The 22,251-nt window shown below is 45.0% G+C and overlaps 1 protein-coding gene across 1 annotated transcript in view; it reads right to left on the reverse strand.

Annotated features, from left to right (window-relative positions):
• FARS2 (phenylalanyl-tRNA synthetase 2, mitochondrial) overlaps positions 1-22,251 on the reverse strand; it is a 354,930-nt gene that overhangs the window by 284,666 nt on the left and 48,013 nt on the right. Inside the window, exon 2 of the mRNA XM_024738907.1 lies at positions 17,368-18,011. Within this exon, the coding sequence (XP_024594675.1) occupies positions 17,368-17,988 (621 nt within the window). The 5' untranslated portion in view covers positions 17,989-18,011. The remainder of the gene's footprint in view (positions 1-17,367; positions 18,012-22,251) is intronic.

The following is a 22,251-nucleotide window of genomic DNA, read 5'->3' on the forward strand; positions in this document are numbered from 1 at the left end:
CTTGCCCTACCCTGCTCCATTCCACGGGCTGCTATGCAGATTTCTCTAAAATGCCAAACTGAGTACATCCCTCTGATGCTTAAAAATTACTTAAGACTCCTCATTCTTTTTAAACTAATGCTCAGACTCCAAAATTTTACATCGAAGGCCCTTCAAGAACAGTTCATACCTCTCTCTCCAGCTTCCTCGCCCATCGCTCCTCCGAGCCCCAGCCATGCCACTAGACACGCTGCAGGGATTCATCACACCCTGAGTCTCTGTGCCTTCAAATCTGCTACTCCCGTTACCTGGAACACAGCGCCCCCTTCCCTGCCGGGATAACTTCAAATTCCTCTTGAAGATTCTTTGGTAAGGCTTCCACGATTACCCCAGGGATAAAGATTTCCTTCCCCTGTGCCCTGGCCATATCCCTTTCCCAGTGCCGACTGCATGGTGTAGACCTTCTAGTTCATCTGTCTCTCTCCCTAGGCTGTCCACAAAGCAGTGGCACGTAGTCAGGATCTTACTTTATAACAATCCTGTTTACGATGAGGTTCCTAAGAAAACATGGCATCCAATCTATATCCAGTTCAGCTCAACCCAAACCTGTCACTGAGCAGATCATCTCTGAGCCCCAGAGACAAGCCATTCACCTGGAGAGTGGCAGATAAAGCCTGGAACTCTGATGAATACAGCCTCATCTGTCTGGCAGGCCCACTGCTTATTAATTCTTGGCTCGCAGACAGAGAAATAAGTAAGAATCACTTCTAAAAATAAGCACATCCACATATCTTACCACAGGAACTCCCAAGCCTTCACGTACCCTGAATGCAGCAGGAAAAATTCAATTACGTTATTCAAATCCAACTAAAGCATTTCGGCAAATATTAAGTATTCAAATCACTTTGGAGGAAGGATTGGGATGTCTCAGTGAGATGAACAGACAGACATATTAAAGGGATAGCAGACTCCTCCAAGTGGATTTCAGCTGCTAATTTCAGTTTTTAATTTCTTTAAACAACTAGGCCCTAAATGAAATCTTCTACGGCTCATTATTTGGGAAGACCTGTGTTTGAAAGGGCCGCATTGAGTACAGCTCCATCCTGGGGTCTCTGTGGGAAGTCCGTTCCTGTTTTAGCTAACTGATACTGACTCAGTTTTGCCCTTGCCTGGGTTTCTGGTGACACACCACAGGCCGGTTAATCAAGGTGCAGAGCGGAGCAGCGAGGAGGGCCCTGCCGAGGCCGTGCTCCACGGACAGCAGAGCGCATCTCTCCCACTGCTCGCTCATCTCCCGGACGCCAGACCGGTGCCAGGGCGCTAATGGGAAGATGGGGAAGTCGACTTCCGTGACGAAAGATGCTACACAAACACCCTGGAGGTTGAAAAGCTACTTCTGCCAGGCAGCTGAATGCGCACTGGCTGCCAAGGGTGCTACAAAGACTGAAGCTCAAGTTCCAAGTGATTTCCGTCCAACCTTTCTCAGGAGCCCCACCCCAGACCTTCAGGTGCAAACTCAAACAGGTCCTCACCGAACGGCACGGTCTTTCCAAATCTCCCCTCACTCAAGCCTCCATGAGCGAAAACTCAGGTTGAATATATCACAGAGGCTGTTCAGTTCCTCAAGGACGCGTGTTCCCGAGAAGCCAGTGTCAGGAAGAGCCTGGGGACAGCAAGTTACACGCCTCCACGGGGCCGTTTCCCTGGCACGCGGGAGGCTGCTGCCCGCAGAAATGTCGCCAGCACCATCAGCGAGTGGCCTCTGCCTCCTGCGTGTTCTGGACATCCAGCTGTTTGGCTGGCTTTTGTTAACTCCGACCCATGAGGAGGAGTGTATTCTTCAGCACTCTTCTTCTCTTACGGGTTCTCCTAGGGGTACCAGTGGGAGAAGGATGTAGATTCGTACTCTGCCAAGCTCTGGACACATCAGAAACCTCAAAGCGGGGGACTTGCACGAAGCCGCACGCGAACCACACGGAGCTTAGAGGTCTGGATGTGTTGAGGCAAAAACCAACAGTAGTGACAACACCGCGCCCTGCGCGAACTGGTTCTCACGACAACCGCCATTTAACAGAGGAGGAAAGTTCGCCCATTCTGCTGCCGACTTTAAAATCGTGGTCTCTCATCACCCTCTGCCTAGGCCATGATGACAGATGACACAGAGAAAGAGACTGCATTTTCCTCTTCAGATGGCTAAACAGCTCGTTCGTGATATCAGTGGGTGAAGCATAACAGGGCCAAGTGAGGCTCTGTCTAAATTCTATCACCTCCTCTCAAGGAAGATGACAGAAGACACACTACTAACCAGTCCACGGAAAAGACAGCAGTGGCTTAAAAAAAAATAGATCAGACCTAAAACGTAGGACCCACGAGGTCACTGATTCATGCTGATGACACACAGGTAGACGTACACTTAACCAGGCATCTATTTTTAAGATAACTATGGCGGGGGCGGGGGGTGGGGTGGGGAGCGGTTCTGACACTTGCTGAGCGTCTCCAGCTCATCAGCCACCAGCCAGGCTCTCCAGCCACACTCAGGAGTGGTCCTTGTGTCAACTAAGGAAACTGAGGCTCCAAGTGGCTGAAGACTCATCTCAGGTTGCGGACAGTGAGGTGCAGAGCCAGGACTGGACTCTCCGGAGCTGGTGTCATTTCCAGAGCGGCAGGCACTGCTCCCAGAAACATTTTCCGTAAATGATGCCAAGGCCCACAGCTGGCCTCCAAGAGCCAGCCACCCAGAAGTTCACGTCATTTACTCAGTCCCGATTGGCGAAAAGTGCACAATTCCATACTTCTACACTGTCACGTATAAATGACAGCTATTTACTAGTAACTGACCAAGTGGTTTACGAGGAGTGTCTAAATGTGGCATCTCTAGAACAAAGCTGAGGAGCTATCAGAATTGCCTAGGGACTCTGGGTGCCCACTACAGAGTCTGGCTGCCCAGGACTGTGATGGGTAATTCTGTGTCCACTTATCTGGGCCACGGGGTCCTCAGGTATTTGGTTAAACATTATTTCTGTATGTTTCCATGAGCGCGTTTCTAGATGAGATTAACATTTGAATCAGTTGACTGAGTACAGCAGAAGGCCCTCCCGATGTGAGTGGGCTTCATCCCATCTGCTGAAGACCTGAATAGAAGAAAGGCTAAGAAAGAATTCTTTCCCTCTGCCTGACTGTCTTTGGGCTGGGACACCAGTCTTCTCCTGCCTTCACACTTGGATTCAGACTGAAACTCTACCGTTGGCTCTCCTTGATCTGGACTTCTCAGCCTCCATGAGCAAGTGAGTCACTTCCTTATAATAAATCTCTTAGTATAAATCATCTCATCTCATCTCTCTCTCTACACACACACACACACACACACACACCCTCACACCCTATTGGTTCTGTTCCTCTGGAGAATCCTGATTAATACAAATGGACAACACCAAAAACCCCTGGAACACATTTGAAAAGTTGGAATCACCACAATTCACAAGAAGAAAATTATCACTAGATCTTCAATGGTGTCATGGGTTGGTTGTAGATTTTGAATGCTGGTAGAACCTTTCAACCAAAAATTATTATTAGTTGTATTGTTATAGGTGAATTTATTGTGGGTTGTTTAATAAACACTACACCATATGTGATGGAATCAACACCTAACAACTAGATGTTAAAATTACATTTAAGGGACTTCCCTGGTGGCACAGTGGTTAAGAATCTGCCTGCCAACGCAGAGAACACAGGTTTGAGCCCGGGTCCGGGAAGATCCCACATGCCGCAGAGCAACTAAGCCCAGGCACTACAACTACTGAGCCTGCGCTCTACAGCCCACAAGCCACAACTACTGAGCCCGCATGCCACAACTACTGAAGCCCATGTGCTCTAGAGCCCGTGAGCCACAACTACTGAGCCCATGTGCCACAACTACTAAAGCCCATGCACCTAGGGCCCATGCTCCACAACAAGAGAAGCCACTGCAACGAGAAGCCCACGCACCACAATGAAGAGTAGTCCCTGCTTGCCGCAACTAGAGAAAGCCCATGCACAGCAACAAAGACCCAACGCAGCCCAAAATAAATAAATAAATCTGTATTTTAAAAAATTATATTTAAGACACTGTAGTTCAAATAAGAATCATTTACACCACTACTGCCAAAGCTGATGGACTGTATTCTACATGGACCCAATGCCAAATTCCCCACAAAATGACATAAGATTGCTACCACAGAGTTCTTTTTGCACTGAAAAGGTGAAAGAGTTGGGGCAACTCAACTGAGGGGTCTTTCCCTTCATCTAAGAGTCCATGTCCTAAAAATATTGAGAGATATATCACCCTGGAGATGGTAGCCCAAATTCCCTTTGAAAAACAGTCTCTCACTCAAGATCCTTTTGTGAGAAAGTTATTTTTCCATTTGTCTGGTATAAATCCTTCCTGTTTTAAGCCTTGGTCATGAACCTGAAATAACACATATAACTAATTACTAAACCCTAACACGGGTCACCTCCTCTTGGGCGTGTGGTAAGATCTGTTCCCCACAAGATCCACGCTCTCGACTCTGTACCTGAGTCCAGTCGCCAGGTAGCTGTCTGCCTTACAAGCTTTCTAAACATAGAACAACTACTGCCATTTTTTTGGATCTGGAATGTTCCCTGCCCCAGGAGAGAGACTCTCAGACTTACACAGAAATCTCTCCTTTGGCTTCCCCAAATACACTCAACCCACACTCCAGCTCTAGGCAGCCTGTGACGCTTAACTCCTGACTTCAGCCTGACCCTCGAATCACCCCAACAGCTAACATCCGGTCATTCCCAAGTTAGGAGGCATTCTCTGCCTTCCTACGGCTAACTTAACCCTAACGTCTGCTGTTCATGTAATGCACCACCAAACACAATCCCAGCACGGTAACGTGACCCAAGAGAAGTATTACAGAGAAGGAGCAGAAGTGGGAAGAGAGAGCGGCTGAGAGAATAAAGAAGAGACTTTTCCAATTTACTACAGACTCAGGCTGGAAATCAGCAACGTGGAGACTGAAGCGGCTCCTTGACTCTCGTCTAATTTCATCATCTCATCCGGGTGCCTAGAGCACCTCTTAAGCTACGTATATACAAAGTGTGTGTGTATCTGCGGAGGGTGTCCAAACCTCTCAGCAGATTCTCAAACGGTAAAAGAAAAATGTTGGAAATCATTGCTCTGATGAAATGCTACCAATTCACATACAACACTGTACAAAGTCTCTATAAAGCTGAAAAACAGCATGGTGTTTAGATGATGTATCCAGTTTAAGAAAACCCTACTTTATCTTTCAAATTCATTCATGTTAACAAGTTTACAACTTCACAGAGACCTATCCCAGGCTGAGTCAGGAGCATGACATTAGGCAAAGCCTCAGAAAGAGGCTATTTAAAGTACCAGCTAAAGAGCAGGTGTCACCTTGTACGTCCAAGGGTAGACTCAGGGATCTGGACACGCAGTCCGACGGGATGTGAGTGTCACGGGCTGCTGGCCCGTCGGAGGCCGACGAAGAACACTCCAGCTCGTCACCGCCCACCGGCACGGACCAAGCTGAAGACGTGAAATTCCACCACCGTCCACACAACAGCTTCAGGAATGGGCACCAGGCCAAGAAACGTGGTTTCTAGCAAGGTGTGAAGTTTACCTTGAAAGAGCATAACATCGCTGTGAAAATATTTCTGCTGCTTTCACACAACACTTGAGCTAGTACAAAAAACACTGCTATTGTAATTATGTGGACTCAGTAAAACCCAACGAGGCCCTCTTGGCCTCCAACAGCGAATGGAGAATAGACATGGTAAGAGTTTTCTTGAGATCCCGGAGGACTGAGATAGAAGATACTCATCTGTTTTTCTCTAGATGCTGTGTTGGTTCAGAAGCATGAGCTTTTATCCTTCAAACCACCCCCCATCCTTTATACGTTCCATGTACTAAGAACAAATAACTAGAGGGCTTCCCACCACCTAAATGATATTCAGAAACCTTGAGTTACCATCAAGGACAAATGCCTTTGCCTCCTTAAATGTGACCTTCCCTAGCCACTCACTGACGGGGGGGAATAACAGCCTGTCTCCCTGAAGCCTTCCAGATATTCAGGAAAGGGAGCCAGCTGACAGTTACCTCTGTGCCACAAATCAACCCTGCATCGACTGCTCGCGAAAACTGAGCTGGGCCCTTTACATATTCGTCCTCTGCCAGCTGGCACAGTGCGGAGCTGGCCCAGCAGAGGCGCTGGAGAGACCCTGCAAGCGGCCTCTGGCTGGATCCCCGCGCCCGTGCCCTGCGCTGCGTGCGTGCGTGCGTGCGGGCGGCTGCCCCGGGACCGCCCCTCTTGGGCGGTCTCACAGCACAGTGCTTCCTGCAGGACACCTCCCCCGAAACAGCTTCCCCTGGCACCTCAGAAGCAGATTTCCAGCAAATTCCAGAGGGTGGATGTCCAGCGATTCCATCAGCATGAAACCACTACCAGCTTGGTGCCCCTCCGGAGCCACAGACGGGGGTGCGGGGGTCGGGTTGGGGGAAGCTCTTCCCTTGGGGCTCAGCCTCAGGCTGGGGGCGTCAGCTGCTCCTGTAGCTGCTAGTCCCACGCCCTCTAGAGTTCTCTTCTTACCCGCCAACCCCGCATCCCCCGATTCTCCGTATTACACTTAATAATCCTGTATATTAAGCTTGCCCTGATCGAGTCACAGGCACTCACTGCCTTGCAATCCAGCCCTGACTGATACACCTGCTCCTTGGGAAGCCTGGGGCAGGAGAAACAGCTCTGAGAGTGAAAAGCTGAGGGGTGAACCGCCACGCACTTGACACTGAGCTGCCATGTTTCGCAGAGCGGACGTCGGCAGAACGAGGGAGGCATTCGAATACCACGTTCACCAACTGCTGCTCAGTGCAGGACCCTGGGTTAGAGAAAGGACGAGGCACAGGGAAGAAAGAGCGACCTTTTAGGCACTGACTGGCCAGCTGGAGAAACCAGATATACGCAAACGAGCAGCTCCAGGCAGTAAGTGCTGACAGCTCCCCGAGGTCATGGACAGTAAGCCACGGGTCAGTGTCGGGGCCTCAGGCTGAGAGGCCATGCGTTCCGACCTTGTCATAAGCAAGAACTAATTATCTGCACAGGCGCTGCGCCACAGAAAACAGAGACCAGGCTCGCTTTAAACCCCCCTCTGCCCCCCAGTAACCGGGTGTTACCCAAGTCCAACGTATCGTGGGTCCTGGCTGTGACCAGCCACCTTTTGCTTCACTGTCAAGAGATATACCAGAGTAAACATTTGGGTAGAGAAAAAGAATTTTAAAACAGAAAAGCCATTTCAGTGTAAGTGTGTCTCTGACAGGGGGAGTCCTTCCTAAAAGATTTTCAGGAAGAGATTAGGGAAACGTGGTGACTATAATCTATCAAGGCCAAATAAAAACGCCTTCGGTAAAGCCCACTCCACGTGAGGCTATTAAGGAAACCCAATCACCACATGGTGCAGAATAAAACCTGTCATTCACTGAAGGGCAGAAGAGTGATTCGGGGTAGAGAGCAAGAAGAAAGAGACTGTGCTTGGATCACCACAAGGCTGACACTGGGGGAGCCCGGGAAAAGCAGCCCAGGAACAGTAGGGCTCAAATGAACCATCTGTAAAGTGGGAGAGAGTATCAAAGGGAGAAAAATTAAAATTTTCTAATGATAAATGAGAGTGGTTTTCTAACAAGGATGGACCACGATAGAGGCTAAAGGGGTTGTTTGTAATGAAGGATGTCTACTCCACCAGGATTGAGCCATTGCAGACAAGTCTATGGAGAAGTCCCTTACCCGCACTCCTACAGGGGGAAATGGGGAGCAACAGTGATCACTTATAAAAAGGGGCGTGGGGTGGGATATGAACTTCACACAGACATCGTGATGAAGTAGTATATAGCAATCGTTGTGGTCAAAATTATAGCAAAAGCTTACTTCTCAGGACTTCCCTGGTGTCACAGTGGTTAAGAATCCACCTGCCAATGCAGGGGACACAGGTTCAAGCCCTGGTCCAGGAAGATCCCACATGCCACGGAGCAACTAAGCCCGTGCGTCACAACTACTGAGCTTGCACTCTAGAGCTCATGAGCCACACCTACTGAGCCCATGTGTCACAACTACTGAAGCCCGCGTGCCTACAGCCCGTGCTCTGCAACGAGAAGCCACCGCAATGAGAAGCCCGTGCACCACAACGAAGAGTAGCCCCCGCTCGCCGCAGCTAGAGAAAGCCCACGCGCAGCAACGAAGACCCAATGCAGCCAAAAAAAAAAAAAAAACTAATAGGAATAAAAAGCTTACTTCTCTATACAGCTTCATTTATCTCTTCTATGAAAATATGCTCCTTTGTTTCTGTGTGAATATTCATGAATCATATATTAATTATAAAATATTTACAACTTCTCCATAATATCACCACATCTTCAGTTATTAAGACCTAAAGTTTTGTATTTCGTAGGCCAGTAAAAATTTCAAAACATTCAAGGCAGACAAAAATAAATTTACCCAAAAAAAAGAAAGAAAGGGGGGAGGGGAGAAGGGGGAAAGGAAGGAAGGGAGGAAGAAACGTAGCGTTGAGAATTTTTTTTTACAATAATGAAGACGGGACTAGGCAGGAAGGAAGGCTCAGCGTGAATAAACTATCACTTGCACAAGTGTATGTAATAGACCCTGGATAACACTGACCCAGAGGAAATCATCCAACAGGGATAGAGACACGGAGGAAACAAAGCCGCTGCAGCCAAGAGTGGAGAGTAAACTGCAGAATGTCTGCCTCCTGCCCACCCCCTGCCCACCCCGTGCATTCGCAGGCCCCCTGAACAGGGCACCACCAGCGAGACAGGACAGGCATCTCCGGAGACCAAAGGAAAGTGGAGCTTCTTCGAGCACTGGTCCAGGTGTGTACTTTTTAATTAATATATTTAAATCAGATTAAATGGGTACAGGATTCATATGGGCTCCCTCCAGTGGGTCCAGCAAACACATGAAATCTGCTATCTTTTGCAAAAATAAATGTCTCAATAAATGTTTTCCAAAAATTTAGTTTCGAAGCTATAGAACAGTGGTTCTCAAACTTTTCAGTCTCAGAGATCCTTCTACGCTCCAAAAATCCATAACATCTTGATTCCTTTGCAAACACTGATGACGTCTGTGCCACCACCACTCGCCCTGCCTTCACCTCACAGGAAATCACTGTCTTGCTTTCGGTGTTTATCGTTCCCATGTACCTTTTTCACACCTACCTACAAATTTATGTAACAAACTGTGTGGTACCTACATATTTATGTAACAAAAAAACTGTGTGGCTGTGGTGTGCGTGCATGTGTGTGTGTTGAGGAGGAGCTGGAGCTAGTGCACGCAGAGAGAGGGAGGGAGCACAGACTAAGCGCACAGTGAGAGCACGTATTGTTGGGCATATTTTGAAATACCTATTAGAAAGATATCCTAGTTTAGTATCACTCATAATTTATTTGCTTCTCTCAACGTTTTATTAAAACCTCATCCAAGTTGACATGGTACCTCTAGCTTATTTATGTTAACTGCTGTGAAGTACTCAATGCACAATTAGAGCCCATTGTCCTTTATTTGTAACACTTAAAAGAAAAATGCCAGAGCGCACAATTTGAGAAAGAAAGAAAGAAAAAAAAAAAAAAAGGAAAACTACCAAATAACTCTACAAAGTGGTGGCAACTACATACACTCCCCGTCGAAGGGTGTAAGATTTATGGTTCCTCTAGATACGCGGTATTGTCAAGATTATTAAATTTTGCTAATCTAATCGGTTTGTAAGAATATCTGGTTGCTTTAATTTGCATTTTCTTATTTACCAATAAAACTGATCCTTGATCTCATGCTTCTTCCATCAACAGGCTGTTAATGTTCTTTGCCCATTTTTCTTTCTTAAAAAAAATTACACGATTGATTTATAAAAAATGTATGTCATTTTAAATAGTAATAAAAGCACATACATGTTTGCTCACCACCCATATCCATTTTCAGAAAAGAGAATAGTACCAAAAACTTTGCAGCCCCTTGCATGTCCGTATCTGATCACAATCCCCTCCCACTCCTTGTAGAGGTAACAACCCAGCTTAATGTTTAAATTATTCCCTTGCTTTCCACAACTTGTCCACACATGCACAAACCCCAAAATAATATATTGGTTAGCTCTGCCCATGTCTTAAACTTTCCATAAATGCAATCATACAATGTAAGCTTTTAAAACTTTCTTTGCCTAATGCTACTTTCTATATTCATTCATGTTAATGTATTTGGTTGTGATTTATTCATTTTCACAAATATATGAACACCATACCATATTGATAGTGCTATGAACATTCTCATCTATCTGCTGATAGAAGCACTCAAGACGCAGCTGAACTATACACCTGAGAGTGGGGCTCCAGGTGTGGGTTTTATGCTCCCTCAGAGCGTTCTCACGGCTCCACATATCGGCCAACTCTTGGTATTTCAGATTTTTTCCTACTGGATTCTTTTTATCATACTGAGACCTTTATATTTGATCAACACGAATCCTTTGTTAGTTATATGCCTAGCAGATCTCTCCACCCAGCCTGATGCTTGCCTTTTAACTTCGTTTAAGAATTCTTTTATTAGGTGTTAAGTTTTACCTTAACGCAGTCAACTTTAAAGTTTTTCTTCCACTAAGGATTTTTCTTGTTTAGGAATTCTCGATTTAAGAGACTGTGTTCTACCCCCAAGGTGATAACAATAATCTCTTGTATTTTCTTCTCAAGTTTTGAAGACTTCCTTTTCACAAATGGATTGTGAAACCATCCGGAGTTGAATTTTGCATTTGGTGTGAGGTAGAGACCAAGTGTTCTTTCCTCTACAGACAACTGTCTCAGAGCAATTCATGTGGAATCCATCATCTCCCCACTTATTAACATCACTTCCATTTTATAATGAAAACGAACTCCCAAATATGAGGAGAGCTGTTTCAAAGTTCTCTATTTGACTAAACTTGTGCCAATGCAAAACCATCTTAATAACTGGAGCATTATGAGGCTTGATGCTTGGTAAGGCATGTCCCCTTACACTGGTGCTCTTAAATTTTTTTCTGGCTATTTGTAAACTGGCTCTTCCTATAAATTTGAAAATCAGTCCTTCAACTTCTCCAAAACACGCAGAAGACATTTTTGTTAGATTTACGATGAATTTATAGATTGATTTTGGGAAAGCTGTCATCTTCATGAATCTAGGAACATGGTATATCGCTCCTTTGTCTCTCCTTCCTTTCCTTTGTCTCTTCTTCCTTTACGTCTTTTAATAATATCTGATAATTTTATCTACAAGTACCTTGAACATCTTCTGCAACAATGACACCTAGATTCTTCGAAGTTTTGGTTGATGTTATGAGTAAAATCTTTATTCCATTTTATTTTCTAACTGGCTATTACCGGTAGATAAGAAATATATTTTTGTATATTGTCTTTGTATCCAACAGCACTGCTGAACTCTCTTATTAGCACTAATAATTGATCTGGATATTCTAGTCAATTTCCTAGGTAGCCCATCATGTCATCCATAAATGAGGCAGCTTTATCTCATGTTTCCCAATGCTTAGATCTTCATTTCTCTTTCTGGTTTACTGCATAAACTAGAACCTCCCACACAGTGATGGCAAGCAACCCTGAATTGTTGCTAATTTGATGGGACTGTTTATAATGATTCACCACTAATTATGATGTATGCTGCGAGTGCTTGACAAATATCATTCGTAATGTTAAGGAAGTTCCCTTCTGTTCCTAGCTTGCTAAAAGTTTTTATCATATTAATGTCATCAAATGCTTTTTTAACGTCCTAAAACATTAAATGCCACCAAATGATTTTCCCACATCTACTGAGGTGATCACATGCTTTTTCCCCTTGCATCAGTTAATATCATATAATGTAATACACGCATAGTAATAATGTGGTAGGACACAATACTCCAACAAATTACATCTGCAAACATTTCATTTAATAATTCTGTATCTGTTCATTAAAAATGAGAATAATCTGTGTTCACAAAGATGAAACCTCTAATATTATCTCTTTTATCTAATATATTAACAAGTCTAACATGAAATGAGTTTGATAGGTCCCTCTTTTTCTATTTTTTGAGAAAGACTACAAGTCTTTCAGATTTTATAAAACCTCACAGTAAAATCACCTCAGAATGATGGAAGAGAGGCTATTAATTCTAGATTTAATCGGTTTCAGTTTTCTACTGAATGTAACCTGTGCTCACGCTCTAGTGTTTAGTATCTCCCGCCTCCCGTTATTTTTTTAATCTTAACTGTTGTCTTCCCCGTGAAACCAGAGACCTTCTCGTGACTGTGTGATACCTTCTTACAGCCCCGGATCCCAGTTCATGTTCAGCAAAATTTTTTTTTTTTATTGACAGACTGACTGATCCCAATGTTTTCCTTCAGTCTTTTTCTTCGAACTTTTATTAGGAAAATTTCAAACACATGCAAAAATAGAAAGGATAATGTTGTTTTCATCATGTATCCAACACCCGGCTTCAATAATTGACAATTCATGACCAATCCTCTTACATTCATCCCCAGACACCTACCCCCCATTATTTTGAAGAAAATCCAGACATCATTTTGCTCACGTGTATTTCAATATGTATCTCTGAAAGAGAATGACTGTATAAAAATACACTACCATTGTTATACCTTAGAAAAGTAAAAATAAAGAACTCCTTAAATTCAAATATTCAGTTGGTGTTCAAATTTCCAATGGTCTCAAATCTTTTTTTCTTGAAAGGTGTTTTCTCTTGATAGGATCTACACATTGTGAGTGACTGAGATCTGTCCTTTTAACCTATAGGCACCATCTACTGTTTTCCCCTTTTGTTTTCCTTGCTTTTATTTGAAGAAACTGAATCATTTATCCTGTAGAGCAGTGCTTCTCAAACTGTCTACGGTAAAGAGACAGTTTTAGATTTCTAATCGGTCTCGAAATGATACACGGTGTTACTGCACAAAACCACCACCCAGACTGAGCACATGCAGCTCACCAAGAGCATCTGGGAACACCTGGACCAGTCTGCATGCAGAGCCACAGAAGTCCTCTGACAACAGGCTTGACTATGACGGTCTAAACATTTCTAATCACTTACTTCTGATTCTTGTACTTATTTCATTATGCAGATCTCATCTTGAGGAACATTGCTGTAGAATTTCGCCAGGCTGGATTTTGCTTATCACATCTACATGGTATCGTTTAATGTGTTTCTCTGTCCTCTGTATCTCCTATAAATTTGGTTGTTGTATCTAGCTATTTGAACTGATTTAGGTCCAAAGTTTTTGGCAGGACTTCACAGGTGGCATTGTATTCTTCCATCAGGAGACACGTAAGTCTGGCTGCCCCACTTTCTGTGATGGTAGTGGCCACTGGTGAACAGTGTTACCACCAGAACTTAATGTCAAACCCCTCTAGTCAATCTGGTTCCCACAGTTTGTTCTCTGGAAGACTCCTAAGGAAGTTCTCCTCTTCTCGGCCCCCGGCTTCCCCCACCGCCTCAGTTTCTGACACAGAGCAGATCTGCCAGCCAGCGGTGAAGCGCTTAGCGAGACGCTGTCAGCCAGGGTGTTGGGGAGTTGTCTGTGGTTTGGGGTTCTGCTATTCCAGGTGCTGTGTCTGCTTTTTAAGACTTGGGACTACTAAAAACTATACAACCCAATTCCCACTTTTGAGAACAATGTTGTTTGCTTTTAGCAGGGTTTTAATTTTTTTTAATAATATATTTAAAACGAAATGTATGGCCCGTACTTTTTTTTTAGCTGCATCCCGTCCATTTTGCTTTATTAATGTTAACTGTGATGGTACAACTTAAGTGGGTTGACCAAGTTCCTACATAATAAAGTGACTATTTCCCCCATGCCCGAGCAGTTTGAAGTATTTTCATTGTTGGTGAGTGATAAGTAACTTTTGATACATCCTAATATTTCTCTTTAACCCATGAATCTATAGTTGTGAATTTTTAGATGGCTGAGGATATGGAAACTTTTATTATCCTTTTCTTACTGCTTTCTACATCAACTACATTGTAGTCAGGCATGGTTCTATTAATGTTACTGATTCTTTGACATTTGTTTACGACTTCAACTGTCAACTAGTACATGGGCAACATGGTTTTTTTTTTAATAAATTTATTTATTTATTTATTTTTGGCTGCGTTGGGTCTTCGTTGCTGCACGCAGGCTTTCTCTAGTTGCGGCAAGCAGGGGCTACTCTTTGTTGCGGTGCACGGGCTCCTCATTGCGGTGGCTTCTCTTGTTGTGGAGCACGGGCTCCAGGCATGCGGGCTTCAGTAGTTGTGGCACGCGGGCTCTAGAGCGCAGGCTCAGTAGTTGGGGCGCATGGGCTTAGTTGCTCCTCGGCATGTGGGATCTTCCCGGACCAGGGCTCGAACCCGTGTCTCCTGCATTGGCATGCGGATTATTAACCAACGAACCACTAGGGAAGCCCCTTATTTTTTTAAGTTATTCCATGTGACTATATACCTCCAGCTCTTGGGTACAAGATTTATGTATATGTCTGTCTGTCTGCCCAAACACACAGAAATACACACACACACACACACACACACACACAGTTACAGCATTTTAAACATAAACATAATCAAGCCTCTTAACCATATTTTTCAGATTTCCTGTATCTTTACTCATTTTGTCTGCTTACTCCATTGGTTTTTGATTGAGGTCATTTAAAATCTTCTACTATGACTATGAATTTGTCAAACTCAACTTTTATTTCTTCAGTTTTGGTTTCTATATTACAGCTATGATGTTGGGCACATTAAAATTCCTAAGTCATAAAGCATCCTGGTCGATGTATTATCCCTCTTTATTCATAGTTAATACTTCTTCCATATATTCTATTCTATCTAATATTAATAATTGCTTTACCAGATTTCCTTTAGTAAGTATTTGCTTGATATATATTTTCCTGCCCTTTACTCTCAACCTCTGGTGTGATTCTACTTCAGGTTTCTCTAATTGAAAAATGTCCAGTCTGATAATGTATGTCTTTAAATTGGTAAATTTAACACATTTATATTTGTGAATACTGATACATCTTACCTTGTCTCGAAACACAGAAGGGTTTTATTCACAATTAATAGTTAAATAAAATATACATTGTCATAGTTCATCCATTTCTGTGTTTATCCTTGTTCCTTTACCCCATACCTCTCTATGCACTTTCCTCCTTGCTGAAATATACCATGTAGTGATGAAAACAATGATTACCGAGATTATGAAATAACAGGAAAACTTTAGATGACAATATAGTTTTATAAATTATATATGTAGCATGATTAAAACTATTGAAAAAAATCCTATTCATAGGGTAATAAACTGAAAGAAGGAAACAAATTTTTTTGAGATTTAAGATTAGGTCAGACTTAGTACCAACACTTTAGCTGAGGCCAGGAATCCACAAAACTCCACCCCTCTCTCCCCCTCACCGTTCCTGGAACTAAAGCCCCGCTTGGGTCCCAAGCAGTTCCTCTATGAAAAGCAACAGACCACAGTAGAACAGGTGAAGTTCAGGGTTGACTCTGCCACCAGCTGGCTGGGTAATACTGGGCAAGTCGCTAACCTACTGGGGCTTCAGATTCCTCGTGGTTGAAGTGGAAATAATCTGTCTCACACGTTTTTATTACGAGTAAATGAAACACGGCACGTGGAATTACTTTATCAAGCTATATTCTTAGACACATACATGTACGTGTGTGCGTGTGTAATCTTTCTAACTAGAAGCAGAATATACAGTCACATCATCTGAAAACGAGCCACGCCTGCTCCCCGCTAAACTGGACCAGACCCCGCACAAGTGTGAAATGAGATGAGGTTAATTCCGAACCCACTCCCTGTTTCCCACCATCTAAGGGAGCCTGGATTTTTTCCACCACTAACACACCAGTGTGTGTCTCGCAGCCTCCTCTCCTCTGCCATTCCCACGGCTTGCAGGCTTACCAGCCAGGGAGCACCGTCCTTGCTCATTTTTGTAATGAGATAAACTGGGCTGTGTACCTGCCACTGCCGTGACCTGGACACCTTGTCACTGGTGTCACACCTCCGCTGGCTCATTAGCTGTAGGTGACATTCCATCACTTGGTCATATTTCCCAGACTTCGACGTGTCTTTGTCCATTTCCCTTTTGTTTCCTAATAAATCTGTATCCTTGTTAATAGTTATTACTCCTAACATAGAAAATAGTCAGCTTTTCCTAGTAGCAAAAGCGCTCATCCAAGCAGCTCTGGGATCGAGCCTGGGTAGCCTTTTGTGTAAAGCTAATACCTATTTCTGAATTATCACGAATTCCCAGGAAGGCAGCACATCCTGAAGCTAACGGCCCTCTCTCCTAAAACACGACTCATTTAACACAACACACGGCGGTTACTCACCAGCCTGAGGATCCTATACTGTTCCTGCTCATATCCGACAACCCACTAACCTGGTGTTTTGTGGGAAGGAGTTTTGTGACAATTATTCCCCCTGTTTCAGTGAACGTGTTTGGAAGAGGTACTACAGGAGTAATGCCTCATTAATTCCATTTGTTTCTCACATAAAAACGGAGACGGTTTTAAAATATGTTAATGAAAGACAAGTGATACTGCACTTTTTTAGGAAATAGACTCAAGCTTTAAGGAATATTCATAAATTGCCACAAAAAAAAAAGAAAAAAGCTGCGCACAACATATTAGGATGTCAGCTAACAGATGCAAGGAGTTGGGTGCTTTTGAGAATGGCCAGAATATCAGATTTCCTGATCAAAAAGGCTCTATGCATCCAAACACATACTTCAAGAAGAGCAATAATGAAAATGTCTCAAAAAGAAAAACTGTAAAGCACCCACAGGTGTAAAGCAGGGGACGGTAAGGAAAGAGTGTGGGACAAGAAGACAGCTTACAGTCTCAGCCACTAAACCACCAGTCCCCGGGCTACCTAAGAAATTCATTTGTGCCTAACTCTGGGAACATGTAATTAACCTCCGCTAACTGAGATGTGGGGTAACCAGACTACGGGTCTCAGGGCTGCATCTCGAGTCATCCGGGATTAGGGGTAAGTGTGAGCCACTGACTACCCACTCATAAGAAGAAACCCAGAGACAGGCACGTTGGGACTGGAAGGAAAAGGACAGACACAAGGAAACAAAGGCCTGCCAATTTCTGCGGCTACTGACACAACACATCAGCCAGAAAACACTGAGCTCCGCCTACACAGAGGACGCCACCCAGGATGGATAACGCACGGGTGCAGAACACGGTCAAGGACCCCGTGGGGCTTGGCTGAGATAAACCACAGTGGCCTCCACGAGACCACACAGGCCGTCCTCCAAGCCCCAGAGGGGCCGCACTCACCTGGTGGCGGGAGAAGAGCCGCACGGCCTCCAGCTGGTGGAACACAGGGTGGTGCTGGGCGTCGATCTGGTCGCGCCGGTACACGTCGCCCACCACCAAGAAGGCGTCTAGCCCCGCGCGCAGCAGGTCCCACTGGTGCGCGGACGTGTGCGCGCGCAGCATGTGGGTCGCGTTCAGGTAATAGCTGTCGCCCTTCTTCCGGCTGGGGTGGTCGGCCGGGACGAGCAGGCTGTCGAAGTTCTGCCAGGTGGTGACCACCGGGGAGAGGTCGTCGTAGACAGAGAAGAGGGGCGTCCCCGAGCGGCGCACGTACTGCGCGTAGAAGTGCTGCTTCACCCTCTCCTTGATCAGCCACAGCGGGTGATGCGGCCGGTTGTGCAGGTTCCTGCCGACCCTGGACAGGACCTTGCGGGACAGGTTGCTGTAGCCATCCTGGGGGTAGGACTTGCCCAGCAGCTCCACCGTGCCGCCCGGGGCCCCGAGGGCTCCCCGGGTGGCGGGCTCCGGGGCAGCGGGCCTCGCGCCCGAGGCCTGATGCTCAGGGCCTCGGCAGACCCCGCTGGCCTTCCTCGCCAGGTGGACGCGCACATGGGCAGCTCTCCTGAGAGCCCAGCAAACCATCGCAGCAACTCCTTTCACGGGTTCTGGAAAGAGCACACACATAAGCACCAGTCATGTTTCACCCTGCAGAAAGTAAGGGGGCGGGGGCGGGAGGGCCCCATCCCCCACCAGCTCCCCACCACTCTACTGATGTCTGCCTCCCCCTCCACCACTCAGAGAGAACAGCCAATTAAGGTAATCTGCCCAGAGAGGCTTATACCCTCTGCTCTACATCAAGAGAATCACGGACGTCATGCTTAGATCCCTAATCTCTAGCTGTCCTCCCCTGACATTTAGATCCATGAGTGTAAAGAAAATTTCCCTTATCAGGTCACATCACGTCCCGGACCCCTCACGCTGAATAAAACTATCAACGTGATGACTTTCTTTCTTTTTTAATTTATTTTATTTATTTTGTTTTGTTTTTGGCTGCGTGCGGGCTCTAGTTGTGGTGAGCGGGGGCTACTCTTCGTTGCGGTGCGTGGGCTTCTCACTGCAGTGGCTTCTCTTGTTGCGGAGCACGGGCTCTCAGCGTGCGGGCTTCAGTAGTTGTGGCTCGCGGGCTCTAGAGCGCAGGCTCAGTAGTTGTGGCTCGCGGGCTTAGTTGCTCCACGCATGTGGGATCTTCCCAGACCAGGGCTTGAACCTGTGTCCCCTGCATTGGCAGGTGGATTCTTCACCACTGCGCCACCAGGGAAGTCCCATGACTTTCTTTTATTTTGACTACTTTTGGGGGTCTCATTCCTTAAAGGAAGCCCATGATTACATCCATGTCTCTGAAGGATGGAAGGAGAATGTCTGAAACGCCATCCTGCCCATTTCACCCTCGTAACCACCAAGCTCTGCTCACTCCTGACAACATGTGACTTCTGATTAGCTCACCATATTACAGGATGATGTGAGCAATGCTTTCCTTTTGGATGTTTCCAATAAAATACACCAATTTAGGTAATCGTTATTTTTATGTGATTTTTATAAAATAAAAATGAAAAACTTAAGGAAATACTACACAGAGTGATAGACTATACCAGTGGACAGCTGAAATTATTTTTATAGATGCAAATCTTTTCTGTCCTCACATCTGGTCATGTCATTTAAACTTAATACCATTGCAGGATCCCATCAATTACATGTCTCTTTTGTAAAAGAGCAACTTTCTACTGGGCACCCACAGGAAACCAGCAGACCTAAACTCACTTGGGAAGAGACGCAGAGCAGCCAGGACACAGCGAATTGACCAGATCTTCTTTTTAATGCCCAGAATTTAATAAGAGGACCAGATTTCACAGCTGGAACTCACTCATAGGCTGTTCACATCAAAAATGAGATGACAAAGATCCAGGTATAGCGGCCCAAACTCTAATACAACACTGAAGGATTCTGGGTACTTCTCTGCTGGCCCACGAGCAAGTTTAAATTGACTCGGGGATCTCAGGCATGACGATCTTTAGAGGTCAAATCCCTTGGTTCATAAAAAATTTACCATGAACTTAAATCTGCCAAATAACATCTTCTAAAACTTGGCATTTTTACCCACTGGTCTAACTATAAAGCATACAACCAGGTAGTGATTTGACTTCCAGGACTCTGCAATCATACCAAGAAAATACCTAACCTCATGCTAATAAACTGCATTAGGAGGGAATGACATTGCTCCAAGCGACCATCCAAAGCACAGCCGGTATGTACCCAGCAGCACAGCCCACTCAGCTTATGGAACCGAGACCTCCCAGATCTGAGTTAAATCACACGTGAAACCTGGGGAGAGCCCCTTGGTCTGAGACGGCCGTCACGTTAGAAGCTCTCAAAGATACCCAGAAACTCTCTGGGTTTATTCATTTATGGCACTATTTTGTCAGAGCTGTTGCGAAAAGTGTTTTTGGCTGCACTTCAGCGGAAATCCATCTTCCTCCCTCCACAGTGCTCAGCGGCCTGTCACTGCAGTGGATATAAATTTTAAATATGCCCATGCCGCCTCCTGCGTCTCAGCACTAAGTCACGCTGGTCGGTTGTCAGCGACCCAGCTCAGCGCCCTTGGCAAGACACGACAAGCGTCTCTCCCTTCCAAAGCCGTGTGCTGTTACCAAGCTCAGGATTCTTCCAGGGAAGGTGCTCCTGAGGCCGTATTCATGGGCTGCCGACCCCCCTTTCTTCTGTTTCTGCTCCACACGTGCCCATGCCCACCTGCACCCCCAGGCTCTGCTCCCGTCGAGGTGCCCCATCCACACGTCCTTTCTTGGTCCTCCTGACCCCACCCCTAGCTTGCTAAGGAAAGTTTACTTTTCTTGTCCTTGTTTTCAGACTTTTTAATCTATCTGCTCAGCCCTCATCTGTCATTTCTCCCCACCCAAAACAATTTGTTTTTTCTTATTATCATCTCTTACAGAGAGAGAATAATGACTATGCTAGATTTCCCACTGCCATCTGAAAAGTAAATGCCTTTCTTCTTTCCTCTGTCAAGTTTCTCTGTGAGAAAGTCCATCTGGGAAATACAGGAGACCCAGAAAGATAATGCCGACCATGGTCCTGCCTCTATGGAAAGTGGTTTTCCATTTCACCCTTCCAACAACTCTGTGAGGCAAGTATTACTCTTATTATTTTACAAAGAATCTGGGCCTCAATTAGATCTTGTAACTTGCAAAAACTCATACATCTACCTGTGAACAAAGTTCAGAACTCTGAGCAACTCAATTATTTCTCAGTCAAAACAGACCCAAGACTGTTACATTCAAATTACTTCTCCGTAATTACCTATCTTAACTTCTACCTTAACTGAGCAACTTAGATTATACCTCAGTGCATTTTAAATACACACATGAATAAATCAAAGGAAACACATTCGCTTCGATGGTGGAAATGAAATACCATTCAACTCAGGACCCGCGGGCCAAAACTGCCCATGCCCTGTTTTTGAAAATAATGTTTGGAAGAACCCAGTGATGCCCATTTGTTTACATATTGTCTGTGGAGGCTTTTCCACTACAAAGTCAGAGCTGAATAGTTGACTGTACCGCCCTCAAGGCCTAAAATACTTATTATCTTGTCCTTTACAGAAAAAGTTGGCTGAGCCGTGTTTTAGCTTAACTCACTGAAAAGTTCTTCCACATTACTAAGAATACCTTCTGGTCACAAATATATGTGGATTATAGAGCCGCTGAAAGTAACAAACGTACAAATGTGAATATTACATGTGTTAACTTTGGCACAGACGCGATAGTGAGACAGACCGTGAAAAGAGTCAGTACAACATCACGGGCAAAGGCCACACCGAGCAGAGACACCCATGGGCTGTAACCCTAGGCCGGCCCCTTGGGCACTCTGTGTATTATCCTTGGACACAGCATTTGACTTTTTTCGGCCCTCAAGCTTCTCATGTATAGATACAGAAAATAATACCTACCTCATAGTAAAAGGATTACACCGCATCCTGTTCATAATGCAGTCAACTCATTGTCTAGTACGTAAGACACAAGATAAGTTGAATTAAAGGCTAAAAATGGCCCATAGTCTTCTAGAGACCAGGTAACAGAGAAAGCAATACCACTGGGACAGAGAACACGGGATGAATTTTATTTGTTTGTTTGCCCAAATGATTTCCACATGTGTGTCTTTGGTTCGAGAGGGAAACAACTTTGGACGTGTTGAAGTTAAGTACGGGTGACAGACCCATCTTACAATTTCTAGGACCCAGTCTGAGGTTTGCAAATAAGGTAAGAGCTCAGTACTAGCAATGGAGACCTTGGGATTTGTTTGTATAGAGGTAAGAGTTAATGTCGTAAGCAAAGAACCCATTGGAAAGTGAGAGTAACAGCAGAAATGGGCAAAAGACAGAGCTCTTGGCAATTATCCTCTTTAAGAAGGATATATAAAGAGTAAAAGAACCAAAGGGTTCTCACAGAACCTAGGACAGGAAGTTTCTAGAAGGAAACCAAGGTTATTTCTGAACCAAGTGCCACTGTATATACAATTCTTAATATGCTGTATTATTACCAACTGTCTGTCTTCCTGCTAGACTATGTGGTTCTTGAGAGTAGAAGACACACAACCCCTCTCTTTCCCAAATGACCGCGCACTCAGAGGCTAGCACTACACCTGACACCAGGCAGAAGAGGAAGGGAGAAGAGAAAGTGGGAAAACAGAAAAGGATGGAAAGGAAATTGGCCAACAGGATCAAATGTAGCAAAGATGTTAGGCAGGGGGCAAAGTAAAGAACTATTTGACAAGATGACCATCAACAGGGCAATTTCAATGGCTGGGTGAAGACAGAAGTCAGATTATAACGGG

This window comes from Neophocaena asiaeorientalis, unplaced genomic scaffold (assembly GCF_003031525.2).
Source record: "Neophocaena asiaeorientalis asiaeorientalis breed wild unplaced genomic scaffold, Neophocaena_asiaeorientalis_V1.1 scaffold307, whole genome shotgun sequence".
Classification (NCBI taxonomy): Eukaryota; Metazoa; Chordata; class Mammalia; order Artiodactyla; family Phocoenidae; genus Neophocaena; species Neophocaena asiaeorientalis.